The 25,121-nt window shown below is 51.4% G+C and overlaps 7 protein-coding genes across 7 annotated transcripts; 2 read left to right on the plus strand and 5 right to left on the minus strand.

The window, feature by feature from the left end:
* Positions 1 to 286: 286 nt before the first annotated feature.
* Positions 287 to 740, plus strand: BCR38DRAFT_411996 (uncharacterized protein; the record flags this gene model as incomplete). The annotated part of the gene is made up of 2 exons (XM_040858638.1): positions 287 to 333; positions 470 to 740. The coding sequence occupies 2 exons, from the start codon at positions 287 to 289 to the stop codon at positions 738 to 740; spliced, it is 318 nt and encodes a 105-aa protein (XP_040713116.1).
* Positions 741 to 1,677: 937 nt separating this feature from the next.
* On the minus strand, positions 1,678 to 4,101 carry BCR38DRAFT_48670 (uncharacterized protein). The gene is made up of 5 exons (XM_040864064.1): positions 3,773 to 4,101; positions 2,983 to 3,708; positions 2,161 to 2,928; positions 1,835 to 2,095; positions 1,678 to 1,765 (listed from the first exon to the last, which is right to left on the minus strand). The coding sequence occupies exons 1-5, from the start codon at positions 3,830 to 3,832 to the stop codon at positions 1,685 to 1,687; spliced, it is 1,896 nt and encodes a 631-aa protein (XP_040713117.1). The 5' UTR covers positions 3,833 to 4,101; the 3' UTR covers positions 1,678 to 1,684.
* Positions 4,102 to 8,511: 4,410 nt separating this feature from the next.
* On the minus strand, positions 8,512 to 9,785 carry BCR38DRAFT_348615 (uncharacterized protein; the record flags this gene model as incomplete). Its single annotated transcript, XM_040856438.1, has 4 exons — positions 8,512 to 8,726; positions 8,796 to 9,005; positions 9,042 to 9,284; positions 9,533 to 9,785. 4 exons carry the CDS (start codon positions 9,783 to 9,785, stop codon positions 8,512 to 8,514), a joined length of 921 nt encoding a protein of 306 aa, XP_040713118.1.
* Positions 9,786 to 10,042: 257 nt separating this feature from the next.
* On the minus strand, positions 10,043 to 14,323 carry BCR38DRAFT_442817 (uncharacterized protein). Its single transcript, XM_040860835.1, has 2 exons — positions 11,374 to 14,323; positions 10,043 to 11,320 (listed from the first exon to the last, which is right to left on the minus strand). Exons 1-2 carry the CDS (start codon positions 14,057 to 14,059, stop codon positions 10,215 to 10,217), a joined length of 3,792 nt encoding a protein of 1,263 aa, XP_040713119.1. The 5' UTR covers positions 14,060 to 14,323; the 3' UTR covers positions 10,043 to 10,214.
* Positions 14,324 to 15,389: 1,066 nt separating this feature from the next.
* On the plus strand, positions 15,390 to 16,892 carry BCR38DRAFT_412000 (uncharacterized protein; the record flags this gene model as incomplete). The annotated part of the gene is made up of 1 exon (XM_040858639.1): positions 15,390 to 16,892. The coding sequence occupies one exon, from the start codon at positions 15,390 to 15,392 to the stop codon at positions 16,890 to 16,892; it is 1,503 nt and encodes a 500-aa protein (XP_040713120.1).
* Positions 16,893 to 17,518: 626 nt separating this feature from the next.
* On the minus strand, positions 17,519 to 18,337 carry BCR38DRAFT_459836 (CDP-diacylglycerol-serine O-phosphatidyltransferase; the record flags this gene model as incomplete). The annotated part of the gene is made up of 2 exons (XM_040862337.1): positions 17,519 to 17,887; positions 17,975 to 18,337. 2 exons carry the CDS (start codon positions 18,335 to 18,337, stop codon positions 17,519 to 17,521), a joined length of 732 nt encoding a protein of 243 aa, XP_040713121.1.
* A 792-nt stretch (positions 18,338 to 19,129) lies between these two features.
* Positions 19,130 to 24,723, minus strand: BCR38DRAFT_48779 (NACHT and WD domain protein). Its single transcript, XM_040864196.1, has 7 exons — positions 24,594 to 24,723; positions 24,004 to 24,534; positions 23,891 to 23,941; positions 23,473 to 23,791; positions 23,281 to 23,421; positions 22,741 to 23,222; positions 19,130 to 22,675 (listed from the first exon to the last, which is right to left on the minus strand). Exons 1-7 carry the CDS (start codon positions 24,600 to 24,602, stop codon positions 19,397 to 19,399), a joined length of 4,812 nt encoding a protein of 1,603 aa, XP_040713122.1. The 5' UTR covers positions 24,603 to 24,723; the 3' UTR covers positions 19,130 to 19,396.
* Positions 24,724 to 25,121: the final 398 nt, after the last annotated feature.

The raw sequence follows: 25,121 nt of genomic DNA on the forward strand, positions 1-25,121 counted from the left end.
GTTCAACTCAATTCATCCATTTTTACGACATAATACGGCGCCCGGCGCACTCCTTTGCAGCTCCTCCAGTACATAGCAATCCTTTAATCGCATTCACTTATTGTCAATAACCTGTTCAAGTTCGTCGGGTCAACCTGACACAAGTGACCTCCTTTGCCCTTCTTGAGTTAACTCCTGGTCAACTTCAAATGCGAAATATCGAGTCGCGAAAGCATCACAGCTCGTTATATTTTAGATCAGATCCCATCGCACTCTAGGCTCGATTTTGAATTGCCGATCGCTAACCATGGCCTGGGGAAAGTCCAAAACCGATGCGCGCCCCTCGACTTTAAGGTGAGAGCATTCCTAGCTGCATGTCTCAATCGCATATCCCCGCGCATATCAGCAGACAGTCCATCGACTCCCCTGTGGCATTGACACAACAACCACCCTTTGAACATTGCTGACGCATTCCTTTCTCCCCATCCAGCACCATCCTTCCCCTCGTAACTGTCCTCCTCTTCCTCGGCGGCACCGCCTGGGTCATCTACCAGATCTGGCTAGGCGTCAAGAAGATCGAGCAGCAGGCATCGGACCACATGGCGAAAAAGAATGTCGTCTTCACCAAGGACGGGATGCGCGTTAGCGTCAAACACGTCGAAGAGGAGAAGTACGTCGACAGGACGCAAAGCTGGGTCGTCAAGGCGTGGAATTTGGGGTCCGGGTCCGGTGGGTCGACGACGGACAAGAAGGGGAAATGAAAGGGAGAAAGCTGGAAGATGAAAGATTGTAAGATGTAAGGAACGTGGGATTTCCTAGTGTACACAGTAACTGGGAGGCGGACATGCAAGGAACTGGGTCCGGAATGAAGGCCAGCCAACATACAGAGTGTTGGGGGGGAGGGGTGGCATGATACGACGAGCTACGATTGAATAACGATACCCCTGCTGGATGATGAGAGAAATCGAGGACTAAGAGAAACCGGAATGAGGCTCTGTCATCGTGTAATGTGGGACTGGCTAATATGGAGTGTTGGCTGTTAAGCTCAGGAAATTCTTATACCAATTTGCGTTCTTTGGCATGGCCCTGTCACTGCCACTTTTTTGCGTACCTGAAAAAGAGATGGGTGAAAACAACTCATTGATTGTGATGTGAATACAATTTCAGTGTATTCTAACCTTGAGTTTACCCAACAGCGAGTTGAGCAACTGTGCCACTACAAATCCCGACGCTGACCATGCAGCCTAGCCTGGACACCTTAAATCAATTCACCCGCCATGCTGATCTCAACGAGACGAAAGCCGCTCGCTCACTCTGTACGGCAACCCTCCAGGCTAGAAACAACAGGATGCCTTATTTACGATGCTCTGCCTGCCTGCCTGCCTGCCTGCCGACAGGTTTTGATCTCCAATGCCCGCATTCATATGCATCGTCACAAAGCCATCCAGCCATCCTTGAATCAACCGCCTCAACGCCCGCCACCGTTTCTTCCTCTTTTTCGCTGCGATTTGCCCGTCCAGTTCAACCTAAAAGTTTCACCCCTGGTATGGCATAGTGTGTGGTGTGATAGCAAACGTTCTCTACCCGCCTGGGCAGATATAAACAGACATACAATCCTCATGAGATCTCTTCCAAATGGAAAACGGGGATACCCGACATTGGACATTGGAAGTTCATTCAGCACATCGTGATACAGGTCGACTGATCACTGCCCAGCACTAGGCACCTGCTGCTCCTGCCCAATGACAAGCGCATGCGGATTCGTTTGATCCTCCGCGTCCGATAGCTTCAAACCCAACAACAATATATTAGCCAAAAACGAACAGCGCCAATTAAACACCCGAAGGCAACATACCGTAAGCCACTGCTGCGCCGCCCATCTCGTCTCTGGCCCCGCCGTCTGACTGCCCGAAGCTTTCGTGATGAGCTCGGCTTTCCGTTGCTCGAAGTACTCCTTCTGCATGGCCTCGCGCTGCTGCAGGGGGTTCATGGAGTAGCCAGCCGAAGGCGGGGCGTAACGGGCATTAAGGAGCTTCTCGAAATTTTGGGCCGCACCGTAAGGCGAGGCCATGAGGCCGTCGCGGCGGATCAGCATGGAGGGGATGCGGACCGAGAGCTGGAGTGAATTTGGGTCAGCCGGGGTTTCTGTTTTGGGGAGGGAGCGGAGATGGAACAGCTTACTTGGGCCAGAATATGCGCGTACTTGACGCCCAGCTCGTCAGCAATATACTTTAGTCTCCCGTGGACCCATTGGCGCTGGGCATCAGTCGTGTAATCCTGGTTGTTCATGACAGCCAAGGGCCAAGTTAGGAAATACCCTGCCAACCCCTTCTGCGAATCTTCGTGGCCACAGGCGAACCGACCGAGGTTCGCCTTTTGGAGAATACGCTGCTTGTTCAAGTGCCAACCCAGATGATAGGGCACCGAAGCCACGATATCCGTAATAGTATCGACACAGGTCCGCGCGGCGGTCGCGTACTCGGGCGTCGTCCGGTAATCGACAGGCGAACACACCCATGCGGCGCACCGCACAATGATAGAGGCAAGGATAAGCCGCGACGTCCTCGCCATATTCCAGACGCTAGCAATCCAGAAGTCGGTATAGAGGTCGACGCGGCCGGGGAACACCTCGGCCTTGGCGTAGTCGCCGTTGGGAACGTGGTCCTCCCAGGCGACCGTCTTGTACTGCCAGATCTCGGGCGCGTTCTTCATCCAGCTGACGGCCATCTGGTCCACCACCTGCGCCCGCCGTATCATGTTGAGCATGATCTCTATGTTGTCGGGGGTCCGGATCATGCAGTTCATCAGCCGCGTTACTTCGGCTCGCAGCTCGGCTGTTTTGACCAAAACGCGCTGGCAGCCTGCCGCCGTTTCGTCTTTGACGGCGTCGTCTATCCACCATTCTGCACCCATGATGGGCGCTTTGCCTGATGTGAGTGTGTGGATAATCTAGGTCTTGTCAGTAGCAATCCCGTGGAAGTGGTCCTCGGCATTGCGGCATACCATTTGCGTCCGGACGGCAATAAACAGTAGTAGTCCGATTCGAGTGCGCAACTGCTTTCTGCCCCGTTGCTTGACCAGTTGGATTGCTCCTTCGATGTGAGAGCCCCACGCCAGCATACCCAGCTGTTTGGCCGTGATATTTTCGAATAGTCCAAGTAGTAATACAGCCGCTAACGTCGAATCGGCTTTCTGCGCCTCAGGATCTCGTAACGCAGCATTGGTTCCCATAAGCGCTTGCGTATACTCGTTTAGCGCCTTGTCGGCGAAGTTGTTTCTCCCCGCTGCTCGATTGTTGAGAAGAGCCATGGAGCACGCATTGAAGGCCTTCTGCAGATGACTGTTGGCGCCCTCCGACTTCAGCATGGGGATCAGGAAGTCGAGGAAGCCTCGGGTGCTTCCTTGCTGCGGCACCAGAACGAAATTGGACACGAAGTGGCAGGTGGCTTGGGTCTCCAAGGGCACATTCAAGGCCGGGATGAGGGCTTGCTCCATGGGCGACTTGATGGCGTTCTTACATGATCCAGTGGGCGACACCAAATCGCCCGAGTCGTCTCCCGATCCCGTCTTGCCCATCTTCTGTGCCAAGGCCTTCTTATTGGCCTTGCGAGCCCTCCGTTCGGTGGCCTGGGTTTCGTTCCGGAACACTAGGTCGAACTCGTCCTTGTATCCAGGACATTGTCTTCGAGACTTGGCACACTGGTTGCATGTGGGCTTTGTCTCATCACACTATGTTGTCATGATCAGTTGAGAGTGTGTGTGTTAGTGACTTGCCACCCAAGACATGACCAACCTTTATTCTCCTCGTCCTGCACATCTGACAGCCCCTCGAGGGCTTCCCGCAGTACACCATGTTGGCTAGGATAGAAAAGAGAGTAACAAGTCGGCAAATTGGTGTGAGGGCGGAGATCCACGTTAGTTTCAGTTGTTCAGGTTCTTTTGAGCAGCTCCCTCGCCAACAATATATCAAGACTTTCGGCAGTGGACTTGGTGGTTCAATAGTTGACCGGAGATCCCCCCGGGGTTGGTCCAGTTACTATGGACGATCACGTACGAGATGCAAGAGGACCATTTAAGCTCGAGTTGACGTGCAGTAGGTGAAACTAGCGGAGGACGGAACACGACGTTGAGGAGGTCGTCGACAGAACTGTGAAAAATGAAGGGAACAGTTTCTCAGGCCGTTGGACTGCAACGTATCCGAGGAAATGAAATCGGTAGACTAGTAAAGAGTAGGCAAAAGTTGAAAACGGGCAACAATCTCCAGACGATCGAAGGGTTGGAGTGAGGATGATCAGGATGACCCAGATAATCTGTGGACTCGGAGAATTCAAGCTTGGCGACTTTGTCGGCCGATCGCCTCAGATCCTCGGCCATATACTGGGCAGTGGACGATGGGTTACCCTGCAATTCGTTACTCTAGGTTGCTGGAGTCGGCGATTAGGGATTGTGTGGGGTGCCATTGGCTGAAACTGCGACTAGGCCGATCAGGTGGGCAGATGCATTATAACTTGGGCTGCCACAGCCACCGAGCTCTCTGTTTGAGATTTGTTTGCTTGGGCGGGCGGCGGCGGACGCAGAGTTTGGGCTCGGTAGGATTGCCTGGCATACTTCAATCTAGGATATACCTGGTCGATGGCCGGCCCTGCAGCCAAAGGAGAGGAGACGAACAGTGTATCCGGGTTTTGCCCTGACATTGAGCACTCAGACGAGGCGAAGGATAGCATGTCGTCCGCCTGAGTGATTGGAAAGGCAAAACGGACTTCACAGTTGCAGCTCCTCAATTGATGTGCAGACCGTAGTTCCCCTCGTCTGGCGTCCTAAATGAACGTGACTATATGCGAGGTCAAATCGCAGAGAACCTCTCACGAATGTATGGCATAACGCTTTGACGGCAGGTCTAGAGTGTGGCAGGGGAGCCAAGCTGGTGACAGTGACTACTTCAGCAAGGGTCTGTTCGTAACTGACAATCGCCGCCCCTCTCTCTTTGTAAGCGGTCTAAACTGGGTGAGATGCACCATGGTTGGGCAATTATAGTTGACATAACATCCTCATGTGCCAGTATCCAATCAATGCTCTGTACCTTTACCCAAGGTCTTGGTTGCTAAACCGCCTTGGCTGGGAATCGACCCAAATCCAAGTCATGTCAACCGGTGAGGTTGCACAATCTCCGACCAGAGAACCGGGACCGCGTAACTCGAACGGGCCGCATTAGATTGATGGGGGGCTAATAAACCAACGGGCCAGCCACTTCTGCGCGCCGAACCGACCCCCTATTGTCTGACTCGCATGGCTCCGTTGAAGCCATACTAACAAACTTTGATGACGGCGGGAACTCAACTCTCAAGCTTGAACGCAGGGCCCTCTCAAGCCGACCGTTCTAGGTATGGCTGGTGTGCTTCAGTATACTTACTACCTGGCTGCTTGGCACGCACTAACGCACTAGGAAAGTCTGGATTTGACAAGTCCAATCGTCAGCACGCCGAGGTTGCCTTCCGTAGCCACGTTGAGATAAGCTCACAGTTAGTTTCGTTAGCCTCATGCCTTGTCGAGACATAATTAGACAGCTCGCAGCCGAACCAACTGGGCGTTGGACCAGACAGATCAACCTTTGGAGGTGACGGTGCAGGCTTATCAATGTATGTGCAAGCCGATACTAACGTGGACTGTGAGCACTGTGAGCAGCCCTTCACCTGCTTGGGGCCAGGGCTCGTACGGCCTTTGACATGCTTTCAAGTGGCCGTCTGGAATGTCACATGAAGACCCTCTTTTCCACGAGTCCTGCACAGGTTCGCTGTGTTGAGGTAAGGGATCTCATCTTACCGCCGACACATGCAAGAGACATCACGAAATGCCATCCCTCATTTGGCCAATGACTTCAGTCGTAAATTCTGCTGATGATTGCAAGCTCGGATTTTTTCCTATTTTCCAGAGCTTTTCTTGCCTTTCATCATTCGCCGACTTTGATGAGACGAGGCGATCTCCCGCGCGGGGATGTCAACGAGAGATGTATCTTGACCGTGACGGCTGGCTGCAGGATCGTGCTTACATGGCCTATACCGGTGTGGTCAACACAACCAGGATCCAATCATTCACACATCTACGCCAATCAATTACCCTGTCAAAACGGCTTGTATGGAAACCGCGGCACCGACCTGAGTACGAAACAGCTTCTTTTCCCTCGATCTCACATTTAAGATAACCGAAGGATTCATTGCCTGTAATCGTCCAGCCTCGGCCGATCGGCAGCCTGAGGCGGGTATACGTCCGGCATTAAGCCCCAGGGATTGACAGCGCCTTATCCCGAATTGGATCTCCGGCTATCATAATCTCGTGCACAGTAGGGCGCTTGAGATCTCGACCTGCGATCTCGACCAACAACATTCCCCTCATACTATGAAGGTCGCGTATACCTGTCGTTGTTTACCGACAGGTCTTGTGTGGTTGCACCTGCGGTTACGTGCCTGCTCCTCTGCTGCTATAACTAGTTTCAAGTGGGGGGTAAAAGAAACATTTATCATACGTGGGTGTTCCGACATGTCGATTTGGAATTGTGCATGATGCGAAGACATCTCGTCATTTCCTTCTCGAAAGGGGTCCTTGGCCACGTTTTCCAGGAGTTCCGAGCCTTCCATGTTGTGTAACGGGCAACTAGCCAGGAAACCCTCGACGTCCATGACTATCTGTTCGCAAGTCCCAGGCCTTTCACCTAAATTGAAGCCAAGGAGGCGATAAGACGGCCAAAGTCGGGATGCTGCAGATAGATACGGAAGCGGCCTCGGCACCGCTCGGATCCAAGCACAGGTCTGGATCATGACACCACCAATAGAGCACATCAAATTGACAACCTCACTTGTTACCTGATTAGGACGTAGCAAAACCTACACGACGGAACGGACTATCGACGACGGTCACTTACTATGCGGTAGAGTACTCGACCCGACCACAATGCAGAGTGGTTCGATATCGTCCCCAGGGTGAACCAGGATTCCCCGAGATGGATAATCGTGTCTAACCTCATTCAGCCATCCGGTGTGGCCAAGAACTTTCTCCATCGAATCGTTTCAGGAACGCGCACCGTTCGACAAGGACAGGGTCAGTTAGTCTCTTTCGTATCCGGCTCTCGAGGGCGTCGGCCCCTGTAGCATCCTGTCTGGGAACTGAGTCCAGAGTCTTACTCGCCCGAGTGATCACCGCACCACACCAAACATACCATCATTATCACAAGTCATAGTATCTTAATGGCCTCTCATATGCAGTTTCGGTCCTATTACAGGTCAATATGAGTGTCACTATTCGAAACTTCAACCAATGGTGAAAGCTGCGTTGTACTCTCGGTGCTACCCAACGTGGGGGAAAGGTCGAGCTTGGAAGTTATCGTAGACGACCTGGAGGCCAGGAAGCAGGGTATAATTGTACCACACATACCACAGACCTGCTGAGGGGGGCAAATCATCCTAAGATATGCCGACTGACCATCGAAGCACCAGGGGACGCAACCAAGTCCTTCCGTCGACAAGCTGTGAATGATTTCATATCAAGCTTATTGTGGTGTGCGTCGTATTCGCTCTGGGGAACAGTCATGAGTTTTACTGCACGGGTAAAAGGACAAAATGGTGACCCGAGAATACACATTTGTTTGCTGGAGGACACGAATACGAGGCTTCGTCGGGAATGAGAAACATGCAGCAGCGTCACGGGCGTGGGGGATTACTCAACCCCTGACACTTGATACGAGAGAATATGTCTATGTTTTCTTTTACTCACTGAATAGACTAGGGGATCTACAGAAGGGCAATCGAGAGATGCGCCAAGGAATTCTCACAGCTTTTCTAGATCTTCCTTCTAGATGTTTCGCCCAATACTACTGCGTCGGTGACGGGATTCTCCTAAAATCCGCGGAATTAGGAGGATCCAAGTATCAAACTCATCCTACCTCGACTTGAGCTGTCAAAGACCTCCGGCACATCTACCGCAGAACCCCTCAGGCTAGCCACCGCCGCTTTCACCACTCTTGCGTCTTACATCATGACACCTTGGCACCTAAAGGCGGGTAATGTTAAGTAGCCTGATACGTGTGCGCAAGGCCGGCTGTTCTGCGTAATTTCATGTATCAGGATGCCAGTTCCGGACTGAACATAGCAAACGCCCTTACTATTTCAAGATGCTGTAGTCGTATATCATACTAAAAATCACCGGTGAGGTATTTGCATGTGGATTTCTTGGATTATGACTTCCATCTCCTAGTTCAGCATGGGCATAACTTGGTATGCTAACCTGAATCGATCGGGACCTTCTCCTTGGACTACACGTAATGTAAAAGACATATACAGTCTAATATGCAGGAGCTTTCATGAAGAATATCAACAGTATAGGCAGCTTGCACTTACAATTTTCTTCTGCGAAACTGGTCCCCGGAAGTAGGTCGGGTAGTCTCGTCCCAGGCTTACAATGGAACCATGGTACTTCTTCATCCGGCTTCTACCTATACTGTGGTGACAATTACAGACCACAAGCTACAAAAAGGAGCGATGATCAAGTCTTCTTCTCATGCTCGCCCCGCGGAATCGCCATTCCATGTACCCCCTTATACGGAGCCATCTCAGCCGGCTTCCACCCGCCCTTCCGTAACAAGTCCTCGTCCTCGAGCCGGAAAACCTCGACTTTCAGCGGCCGACAGCACTTCATCATCTCCTTCTCACTATCACTTCCAAATCCCCATAAAGACAAGTCCCCGCCGGGACAGGTGCCTAACCCAGGGGTGTCAGTTTTATTCAAAGAGGAAAAGAGTGGAAAAGGAGTAAAAGACGCCAACTCACTCAGAGCCATCAACAAATCGCCCTCGGCCAAAAACTCGATATAATCCCCCCTCTCCGCCGGGCAAGGATTCATGAAATACCTCCCTGCCTCATCCAGCCCCGTGACCTGGAAGAGATTAATCACATCATGTACGTCCCTCTCCTCGAGGCCAAACGGCAAGACCGCTCTAACCAGATTGGAATGACAGTGAAAATCGTACCCTCCGCCTTCTCCCACAACTTCTCCTGTTGCCTTAAGATCGGCACCGGAAAGCACAGCGTTGATGTAAGGATCGCACCGCGTCCCCAACAGATCATGCACCCTTCCCCCGTGCTCGTCGACGCCGTACCACGACAGAGAGTCGGCGATGATGGTGGCTAGCGGCCGCATGTAAGGCAGGCAGGACCACAGACGGTCGTAAGTAGAGACATGGGAGGCGTGGAGTTGTTTTGTGCGGGATGTCCAAAAGCGCTCGCGTGGGTTGTGAGCATTCCAGATATTGAGGTCGCCTGGGGACTTCTATGTCAGCTACCTTCTTTCACACAAAGTATAACCCGATAGCGACGTGCAAATTCCTGCATGACTTCCAAGGTACCAATTTTCCAAATCTGGGTATCAAGCTGGGTCGATGAACCTCATTGAATGCGTAGGCTTTCCAATCCTCAGACCCCACGACCGAATTCGAATCTAGCAAAACCAAAAATACCACAACCATCCTGCCTCTCAGTCTCCTTGTAACCCAGAAATCAATACATACCAACCTGTCCCCCGTCCGGCGTGCTAATCCTCACAATCCCCCCGGCGGGCACCTTCCACGCCCTCCCGCTCCGGATCGGCAGCGTAAATTGTTCCACCAAAACCCTCGGTGCTCCCTGCGCAGCGGCGTACAATTCTTTGTCTACCTTGAGCGGCGAATCAGCCGACGTGGCCAGGTACGCCGGCGGCATCTTGGGAACCGGCTTGCGGTTTTTGAGACGCTCGGCGCCGTCTGTTATTGGCAGGGCGGACATTGCGTGTTGTGTAAATTGGAGTAAGCACAGATGGGATGGTCTAATGGTGCTTCGGGATTTGAGTGAATTGACGTTGACAAGGACAAGTTTGTCCAGGTCATGGCTGTATCGAGAGCTCTGGAGTGCGATCGGCTCTCAGCAATCGCACAGATCTCCGCACCGGTCCCGGAACGGCGTATCTTCACGCCCAAATCAACATCACATCCATGTCTATCCGATAGAAGGGAGGACTATGAGAGTGTGTCCGTAGGAAATCAAATCCGTTCCAGTTTCTTGTCATGTTCATAATCTACGTGACACTTGACTATTACATACCAAACCCATGAATAAACGCCGTGCTCATGCAATGCCATCCTTCTCCACAATGCTTCGTTTTCGCAGTTAGATGATTCCGACATTTCTTTTCGTCCTCAACAACCAACTACCCAACTACTGAAGCCTCTTCTGCGCATTGTCCGTCTCTACATTCAGCGTGCTGAATGCGCAGAATTTATCCTTGATGGCCACCACCTCGTACGTACCCTCAAGGTTGGCAACGATGATCTTGCTATGTTCATATGAGACGTCGTGTTTCGTCTCTAGCACAACGCTCTTCTGTCCCTTCCGCGCATTCGTGCTTCGCGTGTAGGTGAAGTCAAACGGCGGCGTGCCCCAGAATTCGAACAAGATTTCCACCTCGCTACCCTCGTGAATATCGACTTGGATTACCTTTCCGCGAGATATCCTGACTGATGGCAAGGGATGGATGGTCTTGGTGATGTCAATGGGCCTGCGGCACTCGGAAGCCTTGTCACTGATCGATGTGATGGCAAAGTCACCGGGTGACTCGGCGATGCGACGGAAGTGCATCCCTTGCGATTTGGCCTTCTTTTGGTACCCACCAAACGAGTACTGCACCTCGAACGGCGGCGTACCGGAAAGGGTGTACGCAATACGTTCCCCAACACAGTAGTCGGTCCGAGTCTCGGATGGATAGATGGCTGGCGCATCGAAGAGTTGAACCTGAACAAAAGGCCCGCCCGAATCGGTCTTGTGCTGGCACCCTCGTGCATCTCGGACCTTGCGGATGCGGATGGCCTGATTTCCAAGATTGAGGTGATTCTGAGGAATTCGAATGTCGTACGAGTTGGTCGGAATATTAGGGATGCGGAATATTTCAGGGAAACTGTTGGTGTGATGGCGGATCTCAATCTCCACATAGAAGGGCGCAACGCCTTGAAGGGTGATGGGAATCGGCTCCTCGGAACCCGGTTCAGCACTACAGAACTTGAATGTCTGGCCCGGCTTGACAAAGGAAGCAGACGGTTTGGCGTTGACAGTCTGCTCGAGTGTGAGCGGCCGGAGATTTCTCTGGTCGTTGTTGTACAGGTTGTCGGCCAGGGCCGAGAACTTGTACGTGTAAAGTCCTGCCTTGGCCGTGTCCATAGGAACCGACGCCTTGGGAAGAGCGGCATCGAAATCTTTGCGGGCAACTGATCCAGAACCCGAACTCGGCTTGTGTCTGACCTCATAGGAAACATGGTAGGGAGGGGCACCTGGAAAACATTAACAAATAAATCCTCTCTGGTACTATGGACCTTGAACTTACCTTTGAGTGCGACTTCAAACCCGTCGACGTCGCCTTCGCAGACCTCTTGTTTCACAAATACGCTGCCCCTCTCTGTGATGCGATCGTCCGGCAACAGTGACAGCTCTGGTCGGGGGAACCAGCGCACATCAAACATAGACGCCTTTGGATCGACCTGTCCGTGGCATTGATTGTCCATCACATCCGTAATTTCAAACGTCCCCCGCTCGCTCGTCTCGATGAAATCGTTTGACGATCGAGCCACGTAGACCTGATCGCCTTTGTTTCCATCCACGTTGCGGTAGGTTATTCGGAACGGCCCGTCGCCTGAGAGACGTAGGGGAATGTTGAGCTTGGCGTCCTCCACAACCGTAGCGAGCCTCTTGTTCTCAATCAGACCAAACGCAGCCCGGGGTCGCTGCCTTCTGACGGAAATCTTGGTTTCCTCCTTCAAGAAGATGCGGCAGCCAGTCTTGTCCGTGATGCTGGTCAAAGCAAGCGTGTATTCGCCACCTTGGGACAGAGGAGCCGTCTCAATACTATAAGTAGTCGACGTGACGTCCGAGACCTTCTGTGACTTTCTCTTACCATTATGGACCATTTCATACTCGAGTGTAAAGGGCCCATCTCCATTGAGTTTTACGTCGACCTTGACCGGTTCGTCCAGACAGGCGCTGATGACTTCAGGGTTCAAGAAGTGCGCAGACGCAGGAGGTTTGACGTTCTGTTCGAGGTAGTATTCATCCGTCAAAGGCAATGGAACTTCGTATATGGCATCTTGCAGTCTCCTGAACCTGTACTGATATCGACCAGCCTCCCTTGGCAGGAGTTCGATTTGTTGTCGTAGTCCATTGACTATAACCTTTTCAGTCCTCGGTCGCTCGTTATCGCTGATGACATCATAGCGAACGTTGAACGGCGGTGTTCCAATGAGATCCAGGTCTACTCTCAAACCGATGGAGTTGCCGGCGCACTTGTCTGGGATCTCCTCGTGAGAGATCTTCAGCTTGGGCTCTAGCGGGTTGAGCAGGAGGCACGAAGAAGGTTCTTCGATCTCACCCTCACAGGATTCGCACGAAATCGACTTGAGCGTGTAGAGACCTGGCGCAGACACAGTCGGTAGATGTTCCGCATTCTTCGCCGTGAACGATCCGATCTCGACAACATCGCCATGTTCGCCACTCTTACTAAGAGTATCGATAGGCGAAAATTGCCAGGTGATGGTGTGAGGAGCGCCATCTGGTGCCCGATCCGGTAGACCAAATTTCAAAGGGAGCTGGACGCTGTCCCTCTTGGCAACCTTCAAAGGGTTTCGGATGTCGCAACCAACAAGAGTCGCCCGAGGTCGCTCCCTGACAACAAAGTTTTGAAGCTGATCCTTTGGCTTTGGCTTTAGCTCGTTCTCGTCGCCGGTTTCCCGGTACAGGCCAATGTTTCCGAAACCATCGTGGACCTCGTCGATTGTGTATTGCCATTCGCCAGCCTGGCTCATCGACTCATTCAATGAAACCTGGACCACCTGCGATCTTGCCCATGTGAAGTCCTCACCTTCTTGGGGCACCAAGGCAGAAGACCGCCCTGAGCTAAACAGAGGAGACGAGAAGTCGTCGGGCTGCAAACTCTGGAAGTGGAAGCTATGGTCTTTACCATTGATGGTCCGGCTGTATACGATCTTCAGAGGGGGTGTCCCCACCACTTCCAACGACAGATTTGATAGATCGTTGACGCATCTGGAGGATAATTCGGATGGACGTACACGCGCCTTGGGGCACGAAACGACATATGTAGGACCAGTGTCTCTTTGGACCTCCAGGTTGTATTCGTCGAGGACCTTGTACAGCCGATATGCACCCACTTTCTTAACCGGGTATTCGTATTTGTAAGATGTCACAGTCCCCTCCTCGGTGATGCGTTTAGCCTGCCTGCCTAGTTCCTTGAGCTGGTACTTAGTGAACTTTATAATCTCCTCGTTGTTGGTCTCGAGATCGATTCGAAGGAGCTCGACTGCGGCAGGTACGGTCGCATTGAAGTACATAGGTAGCGTAGCAAATTGCTGCCCTTTGCGGTCTGATATGCAGTATGGTGTCTTTTCAGGGTTGAGCAAAGCTGACCCCTCGGGCAGAATGTTGATGATCTGCTTTCCCATGATCAGGGAGTGGTTGTGCAAGATGCTTGACACCCTGACGCTGTGCTCGGAAATGGAAAGCTCGCGATCGTAGAACACCTTGGCAAATCCTAGCAGCCATGCCATCCAGGGGACTTGGATATTAAACATCAAGACCCAGTTTAGGCAGAACTGAACGAAGAATAGGCCAGTGATGACTGGTTGTGACATGTCTAGCCATGGTATCCTCAGTGAAGGCAACCCCATGAAGAGGAAGACAAAGTCGATGCCCACCCATTTCAAGAATTGCACCAACGAACCAACATCATCCTCGACCAGCTGCAGCCAATCCCAAATGCGCCATGCGAACAAGGCCAGATAGAAAGCCACGGCATACAACCTCTGGCTCGGAGCATCGATCACGTCGAGGGGTATTAGAGGTTGTCTATCGGGGGGTATAGCAGCCACGTTTTCGGGTGCGGGTGGTAATGTTCTTGTTTGTCTCTGTTGTCTGGGAGGGGGCGAAGGATCCCTTCGACCTCGAGCTAATGTTCCTGGGGTTGGTGGGAAAGCCCCAGCCCGCATGCGCGGTGTCGCATTCATGGCATTCCGTAATGGTGGTGAACAACCATTAGAGGCACAAATCGAGGTGAGTGTGTTGGTCTGGAACTCGAGCAAGCTCTCGGTCAGTCGCTTGATCACTTCAAAGATTGAAAAAGAGATAGTTGCAGGCAGCCACTTGGGTTTGACAGACTTCTTTATTTGTGCAGGGGGGGGGCGAACCTGCGGGTTGTGAAGCAATCCAGTCTGGTCTGCCTGTTTACAATGCGATCCAAAATTTCATTACCAGTCACGTCCAGAAGCGCGTCACCCAAATCAATCCGTGGATGGGGCACTTGCGATTACTGTGTTGAACACTGTGAAGGCAAGGGAAAACTGCGGAAAATAAAAGGACCTAACTGCATGGGTAGGTAATTGGGTAATAACTCTCACCTATATTGTCTGATTAAATCTCAGGGCTGCCATAGCTTCAATATTGGCAAACTGCGCATAATAAAGATGGAATGAATCCATGACCATTAAGTATAATGAAGATGTCATGTTAAGGTCTGATTTTTTGTTTTTGCATCTGCTCAAGCCTTCTGCATTATGACACACTGTGCGATCAAACAGCCCCACCAGAGCTTGACCAACGACATTGAGCTCAAGCTGCTGGGAGATATGAGGAGGAGCTCTCTAACAGTTCATCCTTGTTAGTATATCGTCTTTGATCTTCAAGATACCAGAATATGATGAACCTTGAGATCATCATCGTTACCAGCTTGATTAGCTCTTTGTTAGGTTAGACAGTCAAGCCCGTTTTACCTCACCTCCAGAGCACTTACACACCTTACCATCCAGCTCTGCATTATCTGTTGCTAGAACACCATCCTTCACGAAACACTAGTATTCTCAGGCGCCGATAGATTGGCCCTGGTCGATGAATGACCCCCAGAATTGGTATGCTCTCTATCCGATCCCATCAGTCGCAGCTCATACAACATGTCTTACTCGACTGAGAATCATCGCTCCTTCCTTCTCTTTTCTTCCTCATAACCCAGTCCGCCATTGGGCTCAGAACTGACCACTTATAGATTCACGATCAATGATGGACCAAAATCCAACCTCCTCAAATCAGTTCCTCAGGGTTACCCATTCCTGCGATTCATTCAACCTGAACACCTTCTCCACTTAATTAAGGCAACAGAACCCGATTTTTGATCCCAGGCTCAATCCCATCTCGCCTATTGAAGCTACTTAAGCTGCTCCTGGAAATTTCACCGCCAGCTCACTGCATCCATCGTGAGACAACGCCGCTGCCGAATTGTTGATCGCAGAGCAAGTCCTACGAGAAGCAACACATCATATGCGGCGTTTGGGTGTGTATCGCGCCATGACCTCCCCCAAGGGAAATAGTGTCAAAAACGACACATCGCCCGACCCTTTAGCTGCTGAAGATTTGCCAACCACGGAAACCTCAAATGATCCTCCCACCGGCCCGGTTCGTCGGTCGGCCAGATCCAAGAAGGTCCCAGCAAACTATGAAGCTGGGATCATCATTTCCGGTCCCAAGGCTAGCCTCCTAACCCCAAGCAGAAGCTCCCGTCCCAAGCGGAAAGCTGCTGATATGGCGGAGAAGACCATTGCGGCCAACAGTGATAGGATACTTGATGAAGTTATCGAACGTATGAAACCTGGCGAGCACAAGGAATGGGCCGGCTGGGTTGAGCTAGAATCCGATCCAGCATTCTTCAACGCCATGCTCCATATGCTGGGAGCGCGAGAATTCAAGATTAACGAAGTTTTTGGCCTGGATGATGAGTTGCTAGACATGCTACCTAATCCAGTGTTTGGTTTAGTGTTTCTCTCCCAGTACACCACCGAGGAGAGTTTGGGAGAAAAACGCGCCGGCTGCCCCGAAGACCTCTGGTTTGCTAACCAGACGACGGCTAACGCCTGTGCCACGGTTGCGCTCATGAACATTCTGATGAATACCCCAGATCCGCGGTTCGGAAATGAAATGCAGCAATTCAAGGATGAAACTAACGATGCGCTGCCGCCTCGTCGAGGACACATGCTGGACACGAACGATTTTATACGTGGCGTTCACAATTCGGTCGCGCGACGACTTGACCTGCTCTCGGAGGACCTAATTCTACAAAGCAAGTATGAGGACCAACATAAGAGCCTGCAGAGAAACAAGCGAAGCATGAAAGGCAACAAGAAGACATCGAAGAAGGCCTCCACCACGAATAAAAAGCCGAAGAAGGTAGACCCCGACGCTTGTAATCACTATATTGCCTACGTGCCCCTCAACGGCAAAGTCTGGGAGCTGGATGGACTGGAAGCAAATCCCCTCTGTCTCGGCGAACACGAAGAAGGCAACTGGCTTGGCCGCGCCACGGAAGCAATCCAGACCCGCATGGCCGTCTACGAGAACCTGACTTACAATATCCTAGCCCTATGCCAATCACCACAAGTCTCGCTAGTCGACAAACTGGCCACCAACGTTGCCTGCGCCCAAAACCTCGACACGCTCTTCCGGCTCAACCCAGCCTGGACTCTGCCTTCCCCGTTCACTATATTCACCGACCCCAAGCTGTCGGAATTTAATCTCACCCGCGCCCAGGTCGATTCGAAGCCTCTGCCCGAATCGTTCGTTGCGAAGACTAGGGGCGGCGACTTCAGCGTGGAGCAGGCGCAAAGGATGATGAACGAGCTGTCTTTGGAACAGCAGAGCATCGAGACCGATTACGCGGAGGAGCTCGCCAACCACGATGAGGCGATTGCCAAAATTCAGGGGAGGCAGCGAGACTATACTCCGTTGATTCATACGTGGGTGCGACTACTATCCCAGGCAGGAGTGCTGAAAGGGTTGATCAAATCGGTGGGCTAGGTCTAGGTGGAAGTTTATGAAGTTGGGGATATTGGCCAAACCGAAAGCTTTGGTGATGGGCTAGTTACATGCGATGGTGAAGAGGGCGGTGATCAACATGGACGGAGTATCAGCTTGAACTCCACTGATCGAATAGATGAAGGTTGGTATTTATGCTCCGCGTGTTTTCCTCTTTCCTAGAGTCCGGCGTTCAGTATGTATCTTTTCAAGGTTTCAAGCAAGCCAAGAAACCGTGATCCGGTATTCATACACTTCTCATGATATCTATGTCTCACGCGAGGTGTCATGCATTGGGGATGAAGGGGGGTATTCCTCTGCTTCCGATTCCACGGAAACGCAATAAATTCTCGAATATCAAATCCCTATTGGCCACTGTAAGGGTCAAGGAGGAAATGATATAGGATCTTTTTTTGTCTTTTTTTTCATTGCCCATAACCCGACCATGTAAGAGCTAAAAGACCTGGAGGAGCTTGAATCAGCTGAAAGGCGTGTATTCATCATAAAAAGAAATGCCGTCAATTTATGCAATTTATGTCTCGAGTCCTCATCTCCCAGCTAAAGGAGAGCTTGCCATCGTCGTGACTCCCAATCAAGCATCTCAACACACTGTTTACCCACCTCAAGGCTTAAGGCTTGGGCACATGCAGACTCTTGCTGCACATCAAGCAACCGTGAACAATGAAGATCGCAACAACAGGGTGGACCTCAAGCGCAGTTCCTTGGAACCAGACGCCACCGGGCACTTGGTCGAGGATCCAGCCCTTGCTGACCCAGAAGGCCATCATGGCGTCGAGCCCCAGCGTGGTCGGGATGGGGGTACCCTCAAAGTACGAAGCCTTGCCCGAGGCGTCGTGCGGGATGTTAGCGGCCGTCACGTTGAAGCGCGCCAGGCGGGTCAGGCCGCACAGCACGAAAATGGTCAGCAGAACGTGGTCGAGGGGCGTGCGGAGGCCGAGGCAGAAGGCTACGCAGGCGGGGGCTAGACCGAAGGAGATCTGTAGAAGCACAATGGTCAGCACTGATATAACCACAGTCGAGAGGGGAAACATCATGTCGAAACCAGTGACATGAAGAGGACCTACCAAATCAGCCAAACTATCCAACTCCTGCCCCATCATACTACTCTTCTTGCGCCACCTCGCCACGCGCCCATCCATGAAATCAAAGAACAAGCCGAACGGTAAAAAAGCGAGCGCGAGGTACAGGTTCCCCTTATCTGCGGGGTCGCCCAGACAGTAGCGCAGCGAGCTGAAAACGGACATGATGCCGCAGAAGCCGTTCATCTCGGTGATGTAGTCGGCCATGTGCAGCGCCCGGACGAGTGAGAAGTGGCCCGTCGTCAACTCGAGGAGCACCTTTTGCTTATCGTAGGGCGACTCGAACGTATGCGAGGTTCCTTTAGTGTTGGCGGCGACGCCGTTGCTGGAGGACGTGCGTTTCGACATATTGATGCTATTGTCTGGAGGAGGGATCGGTACACCGTCTTTTCTTGCGCGACTTCTGAGTTGCGTCGGTCGTTGCTTCGTACAGTGCCTTGCGGAATGTGTGTAGGAGGTTATTTCTTGGGAGAGCCAAGACATAGATTTCAGACGAACCGCGCGACGGAAGACCTTTTAAAGCGTCGTGGTTGTTTGTTTGTCGGTAGCAGATGGTGACAGGAACGATGCAAGCAAAATGACCAATGCAAGCAGGCTTGGAGAGGGACATGGAGCTGGCAGTTGAATGCCGTCATTTGGGTGACCCCGTGGCCGCGGCTAGGCCTGGATTGGCTAGGCAACCTCAGGGGAAGCTGCTTCTGAGTGCGGGACATGCTCGCATGTTGAGCCAAGCTTTTGGACGGAGTCTGAACCCCGGCCTTGCATTTTCCAGGTTTGGACGATCAATGAATTGCGTCAATACTACCTAAGTATTCTTCAACGTAGGAATGTCATCATTTATCAAATGGCCATGTTTGCACACCCAGTACGCAATGCATCACTTGCCAGATAGGCACAAACCTGGATTGGTCGAACGGCAGGCCAATACCAACTGCGTCTCAGCAACTGCAGTCAGCTATTGCCAATTCCCCAAACTCCGGAATACCGAGGTAACTATGCGAAGACCAACTAACGAAAAAGCGTTTTTACTTCGTACGGCAGCATATGACATGGCTTCGGAAAGGAGAGCGGCATTCCCTGACTGTCGCGAAGCAACTACATCCGCGCTCGTTTCTAATAAGTCATGAGGTCAGGATTCGGATTGGTCCTTTGTGACCTGGCTCTGGTCCAAGGGACGAACCCAATCGAAACAGAGGAGCTGGTCGCAGGCGATGAAATTCCATCAAATTTGACTGGGAGGCTACCTAAATGCAACTAGTTTTTAGGGATATATACTTGAAGCCTCTTTGTGCAGCCAGACAACCGTAGTCGACCTCCAGTTGGTCAATCTATCGTACAACGCTCTCTCAAGATATGAGGGTTTCGCTTGAATGCACCAACACCATACTAATATCATCCCCTCCCAGTTCAAGGTTCTAACGGTCTGAGCTCTTCAAATTTTAGTCCATTCTTCACATAGGCCAAGTTACCATGTAAGCAGAATACAATATCATCATCGACCGTGCGTACGGGGAGCACTTCGCTGCTGGTCGAGGTAAACTCATTAGGTACGAAGAAGTGCCGCGAATACTGCCTCGGGTTCGGCCTGCGCACATCAATCGATGACACCCAACACTTGTGCTGGAGGAACAATAGTCGCTTCTCCTGTTTGCTGATACCGATAAAATGATCGCAACGAGCAGGGAGTTTGATGATAGGGCTGAGAGTGCTATCACTTGTCACTGGGACCGAAGCTGGCATCCGGAAGAGAAAAACCATCGAATTTGTCATATACCCACATTGTTGGCGAATATTGATGATCAACAGTGAAGTCTCGGGTTGCATGGCGGCAGTCTCGATCTCAGTCTCCGCAAAACCTGTTTCTACCGGATAGTCGAGAGACAATGTCCCTATATCAATAGGGTTGGGGAAGGCTTCAGCCGAGTAAATGATCAGTCTGCGATCGACAATAAGAATAAAACACTGGTTGTATTGGGCACCCGTTCCGGGCAACCATTTCCACACCGATCGCTCTTGTGCGGTGAATTTTATCGAACCAACAGGACTCCCATCTGCTGTTGCGTATACAGCATCGGAGTTAGTGGTTGAAATGAGAAGAAAACCCCCCGACTTGTCGAAGAGTATTTGGCGAACTGGCCTTGTTAACTGAACCCGGAATCGTAGCTTCGAGGTCGTAATTGCCGTTGGCTGCACCACACAGAGCTGCCAAACTTGGACCACGCCGTTGATATCCGCCGAGGCCATCAAGTCTGCTTGGCTCACCGCAAGACACTTGATAGAGGCGCCTGGCTGATGCGAATATAGAACCCGGGCATCGGCTTGCCGACCGCTCTTGGTATTGTATACCCATACCTCGCCGCTGTGCTTTCCCGCGAATGCCGCAGGCAAAAGCTCATGAGCCACGACATGCCTGATCCTGGAGGACTGCGTTAGGTCATGTTGGCCCTCTGCTATCGGTAGCACGGCTGCTTGCTCGCTCATGCTAGCTTCTTCCTCAACTGTTTTTCTCACAAGCGCCGATGGGGACCAAACTCTCATTTCGGAACCCACGACATCGACTAGATTGAATGCGTCGGATGTGAACTCCAAGATCCGAAATGAAGGAGTGTGGGTCATTACATGGTACAGGATGGTGAGGGATTTGAAATCCAAGATGCGCAAATTTCCAAGAATATCCACAGTCGCAAGAGTTCGACCATCGGGTGAAGATGCCACCGATATGAAGGCTGCAGGTTTCTCAGGCTCCAAGCTATGTATCATGCCGCCCGACCAAGAGTCGTAGAGTCCGAGGTGTGATTCGTTGTACGCCACAAGCAGGAGACCAACATCCGGGTTTGGATTGAACATCAGCTGAGCAGGGGCACGATTGTAACCATCCATCACCCACCCAATAAAATCCTCACTCTGCAAGTCGAACATGCATATTGGCCCATTTCGGTAGGCAAGCGCGAGCGTCTCAAGATCAGGCGACACCGAAGCCGCATACGGTGCTTTAACAAGGTCCGACTGCAGTGCTGCGTCTGGGTCTGGAGGCTGATAAGTATAGGATTGCTTCTCAAGGAGACTACCAGAGGCAATGTCCCACTTAAAGGATGTGCCTTGCTGTGTGACTCCAAGGATGAAGTTTGGAGAAGAGGAGAGTAAAATGCAACGAGTTCGTAGTCTTGTCTTCCAGAGTAAGTTTCCCTTCATATCCCACAAGGCAACGAACTTTGTGCTGCATGAAGCGACAAATGATCCGAGTGGATCAAAATGTATAAGGTCCACGGGAAATTCGTGGTAGATGACTTGTTCCTGTTGGAAACTGCGTTGGTTATACAAATGGACGCTGCCAGACTCAAACCCGACAGCGATTAGATTATTGCCACAAGCTACCGCCGCTGATGTTTCTTGGTCGAAGCTAATATTCGCGATGCAGTCGTCCCACTGAGAGTTATTTAGACCTGCTAATACCAGGCCATGACCATCTGGCGATCGCCCAAAGTGTCGACAGATTGCCGATTCAGTGGGACACATCGGTGGTATTAGGAAATGAATCGACTGGGGGCTCGCCATGAGAGCACTGCTAAACTTGGCCGTCAACCTGCTCAAGTCTGTGGCCCACCTTTCGACATTGTTGACTTGCCGATTTAACGGTGAGCGATATTTCAAACTTCGGTCGAGGTAGGCCCTGAGGTTCCTTGACGCTCGTATCAAAAGATGGATATCCTTCTTGGTCGCAACCTTTTCAATCCATGAAAGAACCGTTGTGGCAAAGAAGCGGTCCAGGGCAGCTAGGACTTCATCATTTTCTGCCGAAGCGCCAAACACATGCTCGGAGAACTGGCTGATTGCGTAGTCCATCAATTTCGACTCCGGCCGCTTGATTTGCCCAGGGCGGTGTTGACCAAGTAACCTCCTATTTCGCGGAGGCTGCATCTCGGCACTCGAAAGAAGCCGAAGGCAATTCAAAGCCATTCTTTCGTGCGCCTCGGGTCTTGAGATGAAAAATTCACCAGCGGCAGGCGATAAGAGAAATTCTCTTGCGGTGGAATGCACCAGATGCACCATGCCAGTTTGTTCATCAACCGTGACAAGCTGTCCACACAGCCCTTCAATGGCAGACCTTGCACTGGGCAGATGTACGTTGATGTCAAGCTTCAGTCCCTCAGATAACTCAGAAATAGATAACGGTCGAGCAGCTGTGACCACCCACATGAGCATGGCTTTAGCGATGTGCTTCTCTCGCTTGTTATCGGCCATCTCCCCGACTGTCCTCTGATAGTATGGTACCATGCCTTCAGGAATCTCCTGTAGGACCTGCAAGATGCTTTCGTACCCATAGACACCCTGGAGTTCATCCAAGACAAGCCGAACCCATAGAAAAGATGCGCCTGACTTCCCAAGGATCATGCCGGAAAGTCTATTCTTCTCATCGACACTGTCAATTGGGAGGAGGTCCATCCGGGCTTCCACATATGATTGAATGTCTCTCATCGTGTCAGGTATTGGTATCTCGACGAGCGACATTACGAGCCCCTCCATCTGCTTCAATACCCTAGGCATCTCAGCCACCTTCCGACTGGTGATGAAGATCCGAAGTGGGAACCGGGTTTGGGTGCTTCTGAGCAAAGTGAAGAACTCTGTGTACTTGACGCATTCATCGATAGCATCTACAACCCAATACTGGGGAGTGATTACGGAGGTCTGTAGATGATAAGTTAACCAGATGACTACGCGTATACGTTACACGGTGAATATGCTATTATTACCTGAAAAAGCCCGGCACGGAAGATCTTAGACCAGATCGCACGAGCATCGTCTTGGTCAAAAGATGACCCCTCGTCGTTGATCTTGAGAAGGGCATCCCGTATGGCTGCATTGCCACTGGCCATCTGGTACGCAATCGACCGTAACATCCCGGCCAGAGATTGAGAGGCCTTCTTTCCAAAATGGAAGTAATATGAAGCATGCTGCATGCGAAACTCTTTAAGCTGTGATACCACATGGCCAGCCAGGACAGTTTTACCTGCACCTGGGTTTGCGTTGACCCAGTATATCAACGGGCTCTGAACTTGGTCATCGTCAAAGCTATCAGGAGAGTCTCTCCACTCCTTGAAGTCATCACGGTCTTCAATCCACCGGCACGACCCTTCGAGTTTCTCATATTGCTCATCAGGAATCCCCGATACACCTAGAAATGTCTGCAGGACTCGCAACTGTGCTTTGAACTTCTGTTCATTTGATACGAAAACTATACAGGTTTCAGTTCGGCCTCTTCTTATAAGCTTGACAGGCGCGTAAGGACTCACCATCCTTTAGTAAGTCATGCACAGCGGTCTCAAGAGCATTCTTCAAGGTGATGTAGTTTGAATCCTCCAGACTGTCGAACTTGCAAATATCTCGATGGTTTGCACTGAGGTACTGCACGCGCTCGCCGCTAAAACCGGGACCTATGTAGCCTGTTAGCTTGCATGAAAGACCACTAGTAGTAACGGGCTCACCGAGAATCGCGGAATTTTTTTCCACTATCATAACTGATGAGACCCCGCCAAGGCTTGTCTGTAATGTTTCGTAGAATGAATAAACGAGTAGCTCATTAGCGTACCTCCCAAAATCGTCGTTAATAATTTGTGTTGATGTAGAGCCACTTGTAAGGTCGTTTATATATTCGCGTGGCACCATGATTCCTGAGACTCTCAGCACCTGATTCAAGACCGCGGCGTAGTCGGACCCCCGATGCGGTGTGGCCAAGAAGAAAAGGCACCGAATTCGCTGAGAAAACTGGTCTTTCGCTTTGTCTCGATGAGCCAAGGTGTATGCCTATGAAGCACAATGCGAACCCCTTAGCAAAAGCTCAAGTCATTGTAAAGGTAATCTATTTTTGGCATCAAATTAGCTCACAGGACAAAGAAAACTTGCCTTCTTGATGACAAGGCCACCCATCGAATGACCGACCAGGATTATTGGATTCTGCTTGAAGTTTGAGCTCTCAGCCTCTCAGTCCAGGATGAGATGATAGGGAGCCCACATACTGTCGTGCGATCTCTCAAGTGAGGTGATACTCGCATCTCCTCGTATAGTGAACGCCCGAAATCGTGGACGTTTAAGATACTGGGTTTCGTACTGCCCCAGTCAGAGTCGTACCCAAAGCTGTGAATATTGGCGTGCCGGAAGCCTGGTTCGACCGGAAGCCAGCATTGAGGCCAAAAGAACCTCGGGTCCGTCCCCTTTCGCCATGATTTGATCGAGCCACCGCGAAGTCCATGAACGAATATAACGTCGATCAGAGGCTCTGGTGAGGAGAATAACAAATGAAGACCAAGGGGTCCTCTTGTACCCTCCTCGTCCCCGGAACGTCGCCGTTGCACCCATGCTGAGCTAAATCGACGACGGAGAAACGAAGACGAAGTTGATGTATCACTCGCGCGCCGACTAGCATCTTGTTGAAGCTCAGAGGAACCGGATGTGACGGTTTCAGCCTGTGAGTCGGCGAAATGCAGTGAGCTGCTTTCCACCGCTGGCCTCTTCGCAAGCCGCTGGCTTGGAAGATGATGTTTTGGGGACTGCGAACAAGCAGGTCAGCGCATCCTACCTTTGGGAGTGGAGCAAAGCTTCTTCGTACCATGACCATTTCTTCGGCACTTTCACATAGGCGCCATGTACATGAAGTTCAAGTAACGGACCACATCTCTCACCTGGCCCGGAATTGCTTCTATAAGGCTCTACCCCCGGTCTGCACACCCCGCACGCCCTGCTGGTGTGATGAGCGGGTATACGAGAGAAATTAGCTCAACATGATTGGCTCTTTCACGGTGTCCTATTACAGGCTACCAGCCGTCGGCGCTTAGACTGGGAAGTGATAGGTGGGCAAGTCAACAAGCCGCCGAGGACGGAAACGCACATGTTGGTCACTCAAGTGCTCAGCATTACCATTCATAATACTGCTGCTCATTTAATCCTCCAGATCCCCGCCAGATCACCGCGGTGTTCCGGATTTCAGACTTCAGTGAGCATTGCTCGAATATATTTCTAGACTTCATTTGATATTGTCCCCTCCCCGGAGGAAACGAAAACAATATTATTCGACCTTCAGTAAAAAGAGTTTGTGCAAGTGTGCTCGTCAAGTTGGGGTGTTGTGCTCGTGCTGTAG

Source organism: Pseudomassariella vexata (genome assembly GCF_002105095.1).
Source record: "Pseudomassariella vexata strain CBS 129021 chromosome Unknown BCR38scaffold_11, whole genome shotgun sequence".
Taxonomy (NCBI): Eukaryota; Fungi; Ascomycota; class Sordariomycetes; order Amphisphaeriales; family Pseudomassariaceae; genus Pseudomassariella; species Pseudomassariella vexata.